We start from the raw sequence: 16,753 nt of genomic DNA on the forward strand, positions 1-16,753 counted from the left end.
GAGATAGCATGTGTGAGAGGTCGCAGAGAGAATATGTGTGAGGTAGTAGAGATAGCGTGTGAGAGGTAGTAGTGATAGCGTGCGTGAGAGGTAGCAGAGATAGTGTGTGTGAGGGAGCAGAGATAGCATGTGAGAGGTTGTAGAGATAACGTGTTTGAGGGAGCAGAGATAGCGTGTGTGAGGTAGTAGAGATAGCGTGTGAGAGGTAGTAGTGATAGTGTGTGTGTGTGAGGTAGCAGAGATAGCATGTGTGAGCTAGTAGAGATAATGTGTGTGAGGTAGCAGAGGTAGCGTGTCTGTGGTAGCAGAGAGAGTTTGTGTGAGGTAGTAAAGATAGCGTGTGTGAGGTAGCAGAGACAGCGTGTGTGAGTAGTAGAGATAGCGTGCGTGAGGTAGTAGAGATAGTGTGTGTGAGGAAGCGGAGATAGTGTGTGTGTGAGGTAGCAGAGACAGCGTGTGTGAGGTAGTAGAGATAGCGTGTGTGAGGTAGTAGAGATAGCATGGGAAGGTAGCAGAGATGGCGTGTGTGAGGTAGCATAGATAGCGTGTGAGAGGTAGCAGAGATAGCATGGGGAGATAGTAGAGATATCGTGTGAGGCAGCAGAGATAGCATGTGTGAGGTAGTAGAGATAGCATGGGAAGGTAGCAGAGATGGCGTGTGTGAGGTAGCAGAGATAGCATGTGTGAGAGGTCGCAGAGAGAATATGTGTGAGGTAGTAGAGATAGCGTGTGAGAGGTAGTAGTGATAGCGTGCGTGAGAGGTAGCAGAGATAGTGTGTGTGAGGGAGCAGAGATAGCATGTGAGAGGTTGTAGAGATAACGTGTTTGAGGGAGCAGAGATAGCGTGTGTGAGGGAGCAGAGATAGTGTGTGAGGTAGCAGTGATAGTGTGTGAGAGGTAACAGAGATAGTGCGTGTGAGGTAGTAGAGAGAATATGGTGGTACTTACCCTTGTGGAGCCGAGATGGTCATTGACCTTTTTTCTGCATTGCTAGTCGTTCCTCCAAACTGTGGGTACTGCCCTGATCTGGATGGCAAGCACAGACCCTGCCGTTGAGTCTGTGTTACAGTCTCCTCTGGAGGAAAAGGACAGTCCCTCCTCTGCACCAACTCATCCACAAAGACCTCGAGGTTCCTTTCAGCACAGTTTCCCTCCATTGAGTATGTCTAGAGCAACTCACATGTACACTGTGGGGCAACTGCAAGCCTGCTTGTGCTTGACCTGGTTCACAACCATTGTTTAATGATGGGGACATCTGAACCAGCAATGTCAGGTAGTGCCAGCAATGGGGAATGTTGCCGTCTGTGGCGAGAGACATGGCATAAGAATGTGGTAAATAGTTAATGAGTGAGTTTAGTAGAGTGAGAAACCTCACTGGGCCTCACATAGAGAAACCCTCCATGAAATTTGACAATATTGACCCTTGAACTACTTCAGATCAAATTCAGCCCAATTTCTATTAAGGCACAAAAAACAAAATAAACAAAGTGAAGGATTACATTTTCAAGGAAGAGAGAAATAAAAGGGACCACGTTCTCCAACAATAATTCAAATCTAAGATAAAGAGATGCATATTAATATAAGTTAATTTTCAGCGCCAGAGTGGTGGTTTAGGGAAGGTTTGGACATACCATTATGAATGTTTTCCAGTGAAGAAGGCCATATTTTCAGTTGTATCTGGTGGGTATTTTATCATCTAAGTATCAACATCTCCTGTTCATGTCAACTTTATGTCCCTCAGCAAGTTGTGAAGTGGCAAATTTACATTTCAATAATAGCAAGCTCTGTAAACCTACAGTATTTCTACAGAGAAAAATGATCCATTTTTTAATCTAATATTCATCTACTCCCCTTTTTGAAGGATGGGTACAATTATCTGGAAATTTACTTACTTGAATGTCAGGAAAACTGACTAAATCATGACTGGTATTTATTGAAATTTTGTTTGTTTCCAGTATGAGTTCCACAATAATCTTTTCAGTACTGCACACCTGTGAGATCTGAACATATGATTTAATTTTTCAAAAACTCCTGAAGATTATCTCCATATGATTGTTATAAGTAATGCTCAATGGCTTTTCTTTAAATATCTCAAATTTTTACATACCCTGAGGTTAAACAGAGGCCTTCAGACTCCTGTATTCTCCTGTCTAAATTGTTGCTTGGGGATAGTTGTGATTTGCAGGAAAGAGAATGATCATTGAAATGTGTGTTAACCGTTTGAGCTCCATCATTTCAGTGATGTAGCACTCATTCAACACCTGAGGGATGTGGAACCTTTCTTATGGTTTAATACTACATTAAGTGGAAAAGTCTATCTTTTTTCAAAAGAAGATGAATTTTTTTTTAAAATTTCCCATGGGCAAATTTATGGTTTTGTGATTGTTGCTTATCCCAACGAAGGGGCCATTTCCTCTCCTTTGTAAATCCTGCCCGAAACAAGCCATCAAAAAGCTACAAGCGAACAATCTGCACTAATCCTTCTGATTTTCATTTCCTTCCTCTTATTGAGGCTTTGCCAGACTACCATCTGAAATTGAGAAGCCAGTTGGGTGCAGGATCACTTGCCTAACAACGTATTACTATAAGATTCAGTTAATCCATGTCGGTAAAGCAACAATTGAAAACAATTTTGTTCATGCTCTGCATTTTCTGTTTTTGGTTAAAAATCTTAATAAAAGCTCCTCTGCATGATTAGAATATACTTTGGAGCTTATACATACACAACAGGAAGTTCAAACCACGTTTTTGTTACAATTTTACGTGATCTCAGACTGGGTAGAGGTAAATTGTTCTTTGTCCAAAATATTCTCTCATATTCCATCTTTTTCTGCAAAGTTCAAAGTTCTCTGTATTTATTAGCTCTGCCAATCTCCTGTGTCTCTGCAAGTCAATTTGAATATTTTGATTCTCACTTTCAGATCTTTGCATCATCATCTTTTCTGGATCTTTCCACTACTCTGCTCTGACTGTCCCTGTGTTTCTTTGCTACAAGGCTAGACATTCATTGATTATCTATATCCTGTGGAATTCCATCCCAAAGTACTGCTATGTTCCCTTCCTTGAATTGAAATTCAATAGAAGTCTAGAATTAAAAGTCGAGTGGTGGTCATGAAACTTTCTAGTTCACTAAAGCTCTTTAGGGAGGTAAAATTGCCATCCTGACTTGATCTGTCCGAGATGTGACTCCCGACTCAGAATGTGGTCTTAATTGCCCACTGAAATGGCCCAGTAAGGCACTCACTTGGATCAACTGTGAAAATGTCTCAAGAGAAGGATGGGCAACCTGGCATTGACCTAGACAATGTCAACCCTGCAACATACTACCCCTTATGGCATTTTGAGGGCTAGTACCAAAATTGGGAGATTCTCTCACAGACTAGTCAAGCACCGGCCTGATATAGTCACGCTCACAGAATCATAGCATAACCACGTTAGTGAGAGAAGTCCAATGAGGCTTGTATTAACCTCTGGAGCAATTTACTGCACTTTTTATCTAAGTTCCAGACCTCGAGGTGAGATTCTCATGAGAGAACACTGAGTTGCCTATTAAGATCTCATCTCATTAATATTCAGCTTGCTCTGCTATCACCAGTCACTAGCAAACTGGATGCCCAGAATTATCGATGTAGAGGGTGGAGTGGGTACCTGACAACTTCAGCTGGCTACTTCCTCTAAACGACCTCAATCTCGGGCCACACTCCATAGGCACTGGCCACATACACCATATATCTGCGGACATCGGCAACCTACATGTGCCTTGAAGAACCCTTCTTGGTACATCTCCAATCCATTCACAGTATGGTTCTGCACTTTGATACTGCACTGACACCAGCAGCACTGCTGCAGCAAGGACACTTTGTGTTCAAGGATATGCACCCACTCATGGACCGGACCAGGCTACTTCTCCAGGCAGGGGGCTAACACCTTTAACATCTCAGCATCTTATCTGCACTGGCACCAATTGTTACAGTTAACCTGAAAATGTAACTTTTAAAAATGGTTTTGTGATTTACATATGAAAGAAGTGAAACTATCATGGCCATTCTAACAGATGAGAGATTTAACAAACAATCAAGGTATTTTTCAATGTATAATTTCAGTTACATCACACTGTAAACTCTTGCTATAAATTTTGTATCTTACAATTGTGTAATCCACAACCACCCGATGAAGGAGCAGCACTCCGAAAGCTAGTGCTTTCAATTAAACCTGTTGGACTATAATCTGGTGTTATGTGACTTGTAACTTGGTACACCCCAGTCCGACACCGGAATCTCCAAATCATCTCTGTAAACTGCTTGCATCTCACTAGTAACCTGCCTTTCTGCCTATTTTTGTGTTGGCTGCAAATTTGGCGACAGTACATTTGCTTCCTTCCTCCAATCATAACGGAGTTGCAGTTCTAGCACTGATCCCCATGGAACCCTACTGATTACAGTTGCCGAAAAAGAGCCCATTATCTCCATGTACTGTTTGCTGCCAGTGAGCGAATTCTCTATCCATACCAATATACTACTCCAATACTTTGGGCTCTTATCTTATGCTAGGAAAAAGTGATGACTGCAGATGCTGGAGATTAGAGTCGAGAGTGTGGTGCTGGAAAAGCACAGCATTCAGGCAGCATCCGAAGAGCGGGAGAATCAATGTTTTGGGCATAGGAATGAGGAATTCATCAGGAATGAGGCTTAAGGACCGGGGGCGGGACTGAGGGATAAATGGAAGTGGGGTGGGGTTGGGGGGAAGGTAGCTGAGAAGGTGATAGGTCGGAGAGGAGGGTGGAGCGGATAGATGGGACAGGTCAAGAGGATGGTGCTGAGTTGGACACTTGGGACTGTGATAATGTGGGGGGGTAGTGAAATGAAGAAACTATTGAAATCCACATGGATCTCGTGTGGTTTCAGAGTCCCAGTTTTCAGAGGAGTTCTTCCTCCAGGTGTCAGATGGCAAGAGAATCCCAGATTCCTTCTTCAAAGATCACAATTCCCCTCCCACTTAGTCGATGATGCCCTCTAGCATATCTCCTTCACTTCCCACAGCTCCGCCCTTGAACCCCACCCCTTCCAACACGACGAAGACAGAACCCCTCGGTCGTCACCTTCCGCCCCACCAACTTCCGTATACACCGTATCATCCTCCACCACTTCTGTCACCTACAAATGGACCCCACCAAAGATATATTTACCTCCCCATTCCTACCAGCATTCCGTTCCCTCCACGACTTCCTCATCAGATCCACGCCACCCCCTACCAGCCCACAACCCACTCCCAGCATCTTCCCCTGCCACCCCAGGAAGTGCAAAACCTGTGCCCACACCTCCCCCCTCTCCTCCGTCCAAGGCCCATAAGCATCCTTCCCCATCTAACAGAATTTTACCCATATCTCCACCAATGTCATTTACTGTATCCATTGCACCCGAAGTGGAATGCCACCTTGCAGACCATTTCAGAGGACATCCCTGGGACACCCACACCAACCAACCCCACTGTCCTGTGGCTGAACACTTGAACTCCCCCTCCCATTCTGCCAAGGACATGCAGGTCCTGGGCCTCCTCCATCGCCAAACGCTTCTCATCCGATGCCTTTTATTAAATCTTGGGACCCTACAACCACACGGGATGAATGTGGATTTCAACAGTTTCCTCATTTCCCCCCCCCGCCACATTATCCCAGTCCCAAACCTCCAACTCGGCACCGTTCTCTTGACAATAGACAATAGGTGCAGGAGTAGGCCATTCTGCCCTTCGAGCCTGCACCACCATTCAATATGATCATAGCTGATCATCCTTAATCAGTATCCTGTTCCTGCCTTATCTCCATAACTTTGATTCCACAATCCTTGAGAGCTCTATCCAACTTTTTCTTAAATGAATCCAGAGACTGGGCCTCCACTGCCCTCTGGAGCAGAGCATTCCACACAGCCATCACTCTCTGGGTGAAGAAGTTTCTCCTCATCTCTGTCCTAAATGGTCTACCCCATATTTTTAAGCTGTGTCCTCTGGTTTGGCGCTCACCCATCAGCGGGAACATGGTTCCTGCCTCCAGAGTGTCCAATCCTTTAATAATCTTATATGTCTCAATCAGATCCCCTCTCAGTCTTCTAAACACAAGTGTATACAAGCCCAGTCGCTCCAATCTTTCAGCGTAAGGTAGTCCCGCCATTCCAGGAATTGACCTCGTGAACGTACCTCAATAGCCAGAATGTCTTTCCTCAAATTTGGAGATCAGAACTGGACACAATACTCCAGGTGTGGTCTCACCAGGGCCCTGTACAGCTGCAGAAGAACGTCTTTGCTTCTATACTCAATCCCTCTTGTTATGAAGGCCAGCATGCTATTAGCCTTCTTCACTACCTGCTGTACCTGCATGCTTACCTTCATTGACTGGTGTACACCTTCTCCCTCACCTTTACCTACGTATCACACTCTCAGCTACCTTACCCTCCAACATTTATCTCTTAGCCCTCTGGCCTACAAGCCTCATTCCTGATGAAGGGCTTATGCCCAGAACGTTGATTCTTCTACTCTTCGGATGCTGCCTGACCTGCTGTGCTTTTCTAGCACCATACTCTCAACTCTTATCTTATGCTGAGTGGACGATCCATCTGGACTGCTGCAGTGGTTCCTGACATCACAGATGCTAGTCTCAAACTAATTTGATTCACTCTTCGTGATACCAAGAAATGTTGCAAACACTGGATACAGCAAAGGTTATCAGTCCTGACAGCTTTTGGCAATAATGCTGAAGGCATGATCCAGAACTTGCCACACCGCTAGCTAAGGTATTCCAGTTCAGATATAAGACTGTCTTTTACCTGACAATGTGGACAATTGCCCAGGTACATCCTATATATAAATAGCAGGACAAATCCAACTACTGTCCCATCATTCTACTCTCAATCAGCGACAATATAATGGAAGGTTTCGTCAGCAATAGTATCACGCATCACACAAGTTCCAGGCAATCACCATCCGAAACAAGAAAGAATTTAACCATCACCCCTCATCTCTAAATGGTACTACCAGCACTAAATCCCCCATTACCAACATCCTAGTGTTTATTAGAAACCATGATCGGTCATATAAAAATTGTGACTACAGGAGCTAAAGCTCCAAACACCTGTCTACCATCTGCAATGTACAAGTCAGGAGTGGGATGAAATGCTTGCCTTTTGCCTGGATGAGTGCAGCTCCAGCAACACTCGAGAAGGTTGGCATAATCCAGGAAAAAGCAGCTCTCTTAATTTGCACCAAATCCACAAACATTCATTTCCTCCACCAACAACATTCAGTGACAGCAGTGTGTACCATCTACAAGATGCACTGCAGAAATTCACCAACGCTTTAATACAACAAGTCCGTGACCACCATCATCTTAAAAGATGAGGGCAGCAGATTCATGGGAATATCACAACATCCAAGCCACTCACCATACTGACTCAGGTATTTATACTCCAAAATATAACTTTATTTAAACAGAACTCAAGTTCACACTTTTCATTTAGCCACATTTCATAAAATTCATACCCATTAAATACTGGCTCCCCATATTTATACATCCAATTCCAACCCAATTAATTATGAGTTAATATAGTTATCACCTGTTCCTTCATTTCAGTAAAAGTCTCTAGCTTGGCTTCAGACCATATTAGGTGATATGATTGGGAACATATTACAGTTACTTCAGTGACACTGAGTCTAAATCCTGGAGCTTCCTCCCTGATGACATTGTGGATGTAGCTACTGCGGTGCATGAAATGGACTGCAGTGATTCAAGAAAGCAACTCCCCACCACCTTCTCCACAGCAGTTAGACATGGATGATAAATGCTGGAGCAGCCAGTGATAGCCACATCCCATGATGAAATTTTGAAAAAAAAGTGTCTTTGAAGTCCTCCTCTTTAAGACAGTAAGTCTGTAAGAAATAGGAACAGGACTAGGCCACACAGCCCCTCGAGCCTGCTCCGCCATTCAATAGGATCATGGCTGATCTGACATTCCTCATATCCACTTTCTGCCTATTCACCATTACACTTCATTCCCCTGGTTGACCAAGAATTTATCTATCAGTTATCTTTAACTGTGCCTTCACATCTTTTTCTGCACAGCAACTCCTCCAGTCCCACTTGATCACTTGCCGTTCACTTGTCAAGAACCATACTTGAAAAATGCCTATTTGGCTAGGTTACTGATATGCTATTGGTGAATAAGTGATCAATGTATTTGAAGCAATCTGTTTAGAAGAGAAGGGGCAAACATAGAAGGTTGAATGAAAACAAGATATTTGTGTTGTTCTGTCTTTCTATGTTTGTGAGATTCCAGTTTTTTCGTAATTAATTCTTTTGGATCTTCCTCTTTATAACATGAGGATTTCTATGAGCATTGGTTACGTTTTGATCATTACATAAAAGAGATACCAAGCTAGAGTTTTTGGTACTAAGTGTATCATTTAAACAGCATTTAACCAGGTAAACTCTTTACTCAATTAACTTGAATAATTATGCTCTCTTTTAGAATAAAAAGGATTGCTTTTGATGACTATCATAAGACCTGGTGCGAAATCGCCACAACAAAAGCAACTGAGAGCCGCAAAGATCCAAGTACGGTAATGTACCAATTAAGGTGCTTCTTACTACTTGCTCTAAAAATAATATGACAGATTTGGGTGACATACTGGGTTCGGATGCTTACTTTATACATTCAGGGCCTGCATTTCAAATCAGCCTAGACTCCTACTTATTAGGGTTCAAATTTAGTGAGTTTCTTTTCTTAATTTTCTCATGGGATGTGGGCATCATTAACAAGGGTAGCATTTGTTGCTTATCCCTCATTTCCCTTATGCTGAGTGACCTGTTGGGCCTTTGAAGAGGGCAATTAAGAGCCAAGCACATTGCTATGGTTTTGGAGTCACATATAGGCCAGTCCAGATAAGGATGGCCAGTTTTCTTCCCTAAAACATAAGTGAAACAGATGGACTTTTACAGCAATCAACAGTAGTTTCATGGTCACCACAATTGAAACTGGCTTTATTTTCCAAACTTATTCATTGTATTTCACTTCTATCAGCTGCTGTGGTGGGATGTGAACCTTTATCGTCAGAGCATTGGCCTGGCCCTCTGCAGTCCTCATCGTTATCATTAATACCGCATTACCATTATGCCACTCTGTTGTCCATTTTGGACAAATTCAGCAAAGTTTCCATTAAATGTTAGCATGCAATGCAAAATTGAAATCTAGTTAAGTTCTGAAAGGGCAATTTGGAATGAGCTATGTATTAAACAATGTATATTTAATTTAGTATGGTCTATAGTTACAATCTATAGCAATGACTTGGATGAAGAGATCTTGTATATAGCTGCTTGAGTTGCTGATAACACAAAGATTGGTAGGAGAGTAAATTATCTTGAGAACACAAGGAGCCTGCAAAAGGATGTCGGTTAAGTGATTGGGCACAAATTCAATAGATGTCGTATCAGGTGGGAAATTGTGAACTTATCCATTTCGGCAGGCAGAATCGAAGAGCAGTTTATTTTTAAATGTGAGAGATTACAAAATGTTGTAGTACAGTACAGTGTACTGTACATGACTCTCAAAAATGTTAGTGTGTTAGGAAGGCAAGTGGAATACTGTTATTTATTGAAAGGGCAAGTTTTGCTAAAGTCATAGAGGCTATTAGTGAGACCACATACAGAGTATTTTACAGTTTAGGTTACTTTATAAGGAAGGATTGGACAGGTTGCTTCTGTATCCTTTGGAGATTTACAAGCATGAGAAGTGATCTTAATGAAGCATGTGAAATCCTGAGAAGATTTGAGAGGATGGATGTTGAGAGGATAGTTCCCCTTGTTGGAGAGACCAGGAACTACAAATTTAAAAATAAGGGATCTCCCATTTAAGATTAGGAAAATTCTTTTTATCTGGATGCATTGCTAGTCTGTGGAATTATCATGCTAGAAAGCAGAGCAGTGTCATTGAAAACTTTTTAAAGCTGAGTTGGGTAGATTCTTAATATGGGAATCAAAGAGTATAAGCATTGATAGAAAATTGGAGTTAAGGCCATAGTTAAATCAGCCGTGAAGTAAGCTCAAGAGACAATGAATGGTTTACTCTTCCTAATTCCTATTCACTGCTTGCAAAATGGTCTACTCCGTACGCATCAAAGATTTTGAATGCAAGTTGAGTAATTGCTTCGCAAATGCCTTCATTGAGTCCACAAGCATTCCCTAAGTGTCCAGTCACCTGCTATATTACTTCTCCACTTTTGCAATCCTACCAACATCACGTCCACAGTCTTCTGAAGTTTGCCAATGAAAGTCAAAGTAAGCTCAAGGAACGTCTTTCTATGAGGCACTTTTGCACCCTTCAAAGCTCAATATTAAGTTCATTTTCAGACCATAATTTCAGCGATTCTTCTGACAGACCTGTATCACCAGACAGTATTTCCACCCTCCCCGCCACCTCACGATTTCACTTACTTAAAACCAGTTCATTTGTCAGAATTTGTAACAATCGAATTGAAAGTTAACCAAAACTTTTAACTGCTTTTCTTTCCACAGATGCAAGCTGACCTGTTCTATATTTCCAGCAATTACTGTCTATGCAACAGAGTTTTGCACTGGAAAGTGAATACAGCAAAGTAGTTAAGCCTTAGAGTTTTAATTTATCAAACATTGAAAGGTTATACCAACTTTCCACAATGCCTACTTTACTTTAGTGTACCATTTGGGAAAGCAGCATTTCAAGGAAAATAGCTGCATAGTTATGGTTCTCCGATGTGTTCAACCATTAAAATGAAACCTGCTCTCAAGAAACAAATCAGTGATTTTATTTGTACCTTTGTTTCAGTGCCAGTGCCCTATCCTCATCTCAAAGCATTGTATGATGGACTGAAAAAGGAGGATTTACGGGAAGAGATTGAAGAACAGAATAAAGAGTGCGTATTCATCCGAATTCAATGAGTTAACACCTAACAGTGCAGGTACCCACTTATAGGAGGTTATATAGATTGCAAGTATTATATAATAAAATCAGGGCCAGTCTTATATAACAAAGCCATGGCCACTATTATAAAGTCAGGATATTGTGGGATTCATGATGTCACCTGAACCACTTTTATAGTTTAGCTGCAAAGGACCCCCGCCATTGTGAACACCAGTCTGAAGACTACGTCACATCCAATGTTTGAGTAAAGGGGCAAAGAAAGCAGAAAGCACCAGAAATCTATGTGACAACAGTCTGAAATCTCTGAAAAGACCAAATCAGCTGTTAACTGGGCCTGTAAACAGTACAGTTCAAATTATTTAACAGTGTTAAATGTCACGCAACACCATGATATAGTCCAACAGGTTTAATTGGAAGCATATTAGCTTTTGGAGTGAAACCACCTGATGAAGGAGTGGCGCTCCGAAAGCTAGTGTGCTTCCAATTAAACCTGTTGGACTATAACCTGGTGTTGTGTGATTTTTAACTTTGTACATCTCTAAATCATGATTTAACAATGTTCGCTTTGCACAGCATCTAATTGAAATGGATCCTTCAAAGAGGCCTAAGTGAAAAGGCTACAAAAATGCTATTAAACAGTTCATAGCTTGACACGTTGCCATATTTCCTTGCCGTTTCTGTGAAAAGATTTTTGGTTGCCAATAGCCAAACCCTGAGCTCTACGTCACCTTCAAGGACAAACGTTGCTGCTACGGCATCCAGCAACCATTCATTTGATTTCTCACGGTTATTTTGACCCTGACTCACCTCATACACTCAGTGTGTCATGCATGTGGTAGGAGTATGACAAACATATTAAAATAATCTAGTCTCATAATATTGTGTGAGATCAGTTCATTTGGATGAAAGGGAACACAAAGTTTCACAAGCTTTTAAATGAGTACTTGCCATCACGAACACAGTATATGTCCTTGTTCACATATATTCATTTGAAGTTTTGTTTATCGTAACTCATTCATTAATTGAAATAATTACTTCAACTTGTTTTCGGCTATCATTTTCCTTCCTCATTTAAGACAGCATATACGGCCAAAGATAACACAGAAAACAAGGAAGGCGGTGCATTTATGTGACATCTAATCTTTTTTCCATTTCAAATGGCACGTCCAGTTGTCTTCTATTCCTTAAAAGGCTGATTAAAAAGAATCCAGAATTAATGGAATCCCATTATAGTTGATTCCCTGCAGTCATCTGGTAAAGTCCTCTGGGATTATGGTACATTTCTAGCAAGACCTTTAAGCAAATTCAGATTCTTCATGTTTTATATAAATCCAGTGAAGAACTCCAATCTGTTATTCTTGATGGCTCTAATCTGAGTCAATTCTTGCATTCACTATCTGTTCTAATCTTAAAAGAACTCTACTGCTAATGCTGCCTCCAAAAGCTCAATGTCTTGTTTTGTACCCAACATTTTCTTTCACTGTTCACATTATTGAACAGGGTAGAAGAAAAAAGCATACTATCCGATTGATGATGAGACAGTGAGGTCTGCAGATGCTGGAGATCAAAGTTGAGGGTGTGTTGCTAGAAAAACACAGCAGGTCAGGCAGCAACTGAGGAGCAGGAAAATCAATCTTTCGGGCTGGAGCCCTTCATCAGGAATGACTGCAGTTTCTGTTTGTATCACAACCTTTCTTGAGCCTGATACTCTAATCCTCTGTCTATGACTTGTGTTATGGTTGGTGCCACTATACACTTTCCCAATTTATCTTTTCCCAAGTAGTAATTATCCCCACGCTTCCCAAACTATACTTTGAGATCCTCATTGGGGCTGCAGGATGAGACTTTGTTATAAACTGGCAAATGGAAAATGCAGAAAGTGAAAACATAACCGTATAAGTATCAGGTTGCAATGAGGAATAGGTGAAAAAGGTAGCTTAGACACTTACTTTAGATAAATTGGCAAGAATGCTTTCCTTTCCATTGTGGAGCAAAAATAAAAATGAAAAACTTTGAGAAGGAAATTGGTGGGAGACTCCCCAGGATTGGAATATCTTTCTTTATTTCTCAGTCATGGGATGTGGACATCACTAGTTGACCAGCATTTATTGTCCATGCCTAATTGTCCTTGACAAGGTTGCTACAGCACAGTGTGCTTTACATTTTTCAACATTTTTTAAACCTAATTTTGTAATCAACCAGTTCAGAGAGTTCCAGAATATTCATTCAGTGATAGAGAAGGAGCAGCAATATAGTTCCAAGTCAGAATTTGGCTTGGAGGGATCTTACAACTGTTAATTATTGAGAAATTGAGATAAAGCAAAACTAATTGATCTCATTGATTTGCACTCACTCCAAGTCCACTAATGCCATGATTTTAAAATTCTCATCTTTCTTTGAAGCCCCTCAATGATCTCTATCTCTAATCTCCTGTAGCACTGCAAACTACTGGGACCTCTGCCACATTTGACTTTGCTTTTACACCCACATTGATAGCTATGCTTTCAGTTGGTTGGGCCTTAAGCTCTGATTGCTTCTGTAAATTCACCCACCGCCTCTCTCCTGCTTTAAGGCTGTTCTTAAAAATGTACTTCGTTACAGTGATTCTTCAGCCTCAGTTCTAATGATACCTTCTTGAGTTTGGTATCAGTTTCTGTTCACCTTGGGAGATTTGACTATGTTAAATATGCTACAGAAGTGCAAATTATTATTGAGGTAGGAAAGAATAGAATGCAAGTAATCGGAGATCTCCTTAGTGAGAGAAATAAACATGATCTTTGAACAGAACGATGGGAGATGGACTGATTGGATCATTGCTAGTATGTATAAGCAATGCATTAAATAATGATGTGATTTGGAGGTACTGGTGTTGGACTGGGGTGGACAAAGTTAAAAATCTCACAACACCAGGTTATAGTCCAACAGGTTTATTTGGAAGCACTAGCTTTTGGAGCACTGCTTCTTCATCAGGTAGTTAGTGGGGCAGGATCATGGGACACAAAATTTATAGTAAAAGATCAAAGTGTCGTAGAACTGATGTGATGGATTGGACAAACCTAGATTGCTGTTAAATCTTTAATCACTTCAAATGAGGTTGCCGGTTTCGATTCATTAATATGTAAATCCCCACTGGCCCTGCTGTACAGAGGGAGGGGCAAAACATAGACCAATAGTAATTGGAGATTTGATAGTCAGTGGCACAGATAAGCGCTTCTTTGATCGCGAGAGAAACTCCAGGATGGTACGTTGCCTCCCTAGTGCCAGGATCGTGGATGTTTCTCTGCAGGTGCAGGGAGGGTAAACAGACAGAAGCCATTGTTCATGTTGGCACAAATAACGTAGTAGGAAGAGTGACAGAGTCCTGCAACGACCATTCACATCTAGATTACTCAGGATTACTCCCATGTGTTACTGAGGACAGAAACAGAGATTTTGTACAATTGAACATATGGCTAAAGAGCTGGTGTAGGGGAGAAGGATTCAGATATGTGGATCATTGGGATGTCTTCCACTGTAGGAGGGACTTGTACAAGATGGAGGGGTTGCACTTAAACTGCAAAGACACCAATATCATGGCAGGGAGGTTTGATAATGCCATTTGGGAGGATTAAAACTATTGTGGCAGATGGTGGGAACTGAAGCAGCAGGTCAATACCTATAGAGACTGGGCAATAGCTTGAGACCAAGGCAAAAATAGCTAAGAGGATGAGCAGTCAGGGAGAGGTTGCTGAGCTCAGTGGAACTTGAGACTTGGACTGTATTTACTTCAATGCAAAAGTATAAAAGGTAAAATGCATAAACTTAGAGCCTGGACTAATGCATTCAGTTACAATGTTGTTGCTATCACAGAGACATAGTTGAAAGAGGGACAGGATTGACAGTTTAACATTCCAGAATATTGATGATTTAGAAGAGACAGAAAAGGAAGCAAAGGAGTTGCATTATTGGTTAGGGAGCATTTCACAGACTGTGTTGAGGGAGGACACCCTGGAGGGCTCTTTCAGTGAGGCATTATGAATAGAACTCAGGAATAGGAAGGGTGCAATCACAGTGCTGGGATTGTACCACAGACCTCCCAGCTGCCAGCAGGAGAGATACATAGGCAAATTCTGGAAAGATGCAGAAATAACAGGGTTGTTGTGGTTTATGATTTTTAACTTCCCCCATATTGACTGGGACTCCCTTAGTGCTGGGAATTGGATGGGGAGCAATTTGTTAGGTGTGTCCATGAGGAATTGAAACATTATGTGGATAGTCCAATGAAGGAGGGGGTCATACTGGACCAGGTATTGGGAAATGAGCCCAGCGGATGATCAATGTTTCGGTTGGGTTGCATTTTGGGAGTAGTAATCATAATTGTGTAACTTTTCAGATACTTATGGGTAAACACAAGAGTGGACCTCAGATGAAGATGTTAAATTGCAATAAGGTCAGCTATAACCAAATTAAGCACAAATTGGAGACTGTGAATCAGGAGCAGCTGTAAATCCACATCTGAAATGTGGGAGTCTTTTCAAGCCCAGTTGATTAGAATGCAGGACAGGCTTGGTCCCGTGAAAATTAGGACAGGAATGAATCTAGAGGAAGTAGGAAGGTTATTAAGGGAGCTAAAAGTAGCCATGAAATGTCCTTGGCTAGCAGGGTTAAGGAAAATTCCAAGGCATTTTATAATGGAGGGTGGTTATGTGTGGAGCTGGAGGAAATGGATGAGATTCTTAATGAATACTTTACCAAAGTAAAGGACTTGAGGAATGTTGAGATTAGGGAAAGGTGTATGAATATTTTCGGGTAGATCAACATAATGAAGGAGAAAGTGTTGGGTGTCTTGAAATGCATGAAGGTAGACAAACCCTCAGGGCCAAATGAGCTCTATCCCAGAATACTGTGGGAGGCAAGGGAAGAAATAGCAAGGGGATTAATAAATATCTTTGCATCCTCTTTGGCCTTTGGCAATGTTCCAGAGGACTGAAAATGTGTGCCACAGTTTAAGAAGGGTGGTAAGGACAAGCCAGGAAACTATAGATCAGTGAGCTTGATGTTGGTGGTGGGCAAGTTGTTGGAGAGATTCCTGAGGGACAGGATGTACATGTATTTGGAAAGACAAGGACTGATTAGGGATAGTCAACATGACCTTGTGTGTGGGAAATCATGTCTCACAAACTTGATTGAGTTTTTTGATGAAGTAACAAAGAAGATTGATGAGGGTAGAGCAGTAGATGTGATCTATATGGACATCAGTAAGGTGTTTGACAAGATTCCCTTTGGGAGAATGATTAGCAAGGCTAGATCTCATGGAATACAGAACTGACTCAAAGGTAGAAGACAGAGGGTGGTGGTGGAGGGTTGTTTTTCAGACTGGAGGCCTGTGACCAGTGGAGTGCCACAAGGATCAGTGCTGGGTCCTCTACTTTTTGTCATTTACATAAATGATTCGGATGCGAGCATAAGAGGTACAGTTAGTAAGTTTGCAGATGACACCAAAATTGGAGGTGTAGTGAACAGCGAAGAGGGTTACCTCAGATTACAACAGGATCTGGACCAGATGGGCCAATGGGCTGAGAAGTGGCAGATGGAGTTTAATTCAGATAAATGTGAGGTGCTGTATTTTGGGAAAGCAAATCTTAGCAGGATTTATACACTTAATAGTAATGTCCTAGGGAGTGTTGCTGAACAAAGAGACCTTGGAGTGCAGGTTCATAGCTTCTTGAAAGTGGAGTCACAGGTAGATAGAATAGTGAAGAAGGCGTTTGGTATGCTTTCTTTTATTGGTTAGAGTATTGAGTACAGGAGTTGGGAGGTCATGTTGTGGCTGT

General features: G+C 41.7%; 1 protein-coding gene across 1 annotated transcript in view; it reads left to right on the top strand.

Moving 5' to 3' along the window:
• LOC132818510 (ubiquitin-conjugating enzyme E2 U-like) overlaps positions 1 to 16,753 on the top strand; it is a 51,828-nt gene that overhangs the window by 27,961 nt on the left and 7,114 nt on the right. The window contains exons 7-8 of the mRNA XM_060829571.1: positions 8,514 to 8,599; positions 10,845 to 10,932. Of these exons, the coding sequence (XP_060685554.1) occupies positions 8,514 to 8,599; positions 10,845 to 10,932 (174 nt within the window). The remainder of the gene's footprint in view (positions 1 to 8,513; positions 8,600 to 10,844; positions 10,933 to 16,753) is intronic.

This window comes from Hemiscyllium ocellatum, chromosome 9 (genome assembly GCF_020745735.1).
Source record: "Hemiscyllium ocellatum isolate sHemOce1 chromosome 9, sHemOce1.pat.X.cur, whole genome shotgun sequence".
Classification (NCBI taxonomy): Eukaryota; Metazoa; Chordata; class Chondrichthyes; order Orectolobiformes; family Hemiscylliidae; genus Hemiscyllium; species Hemiscyllium ocellatum.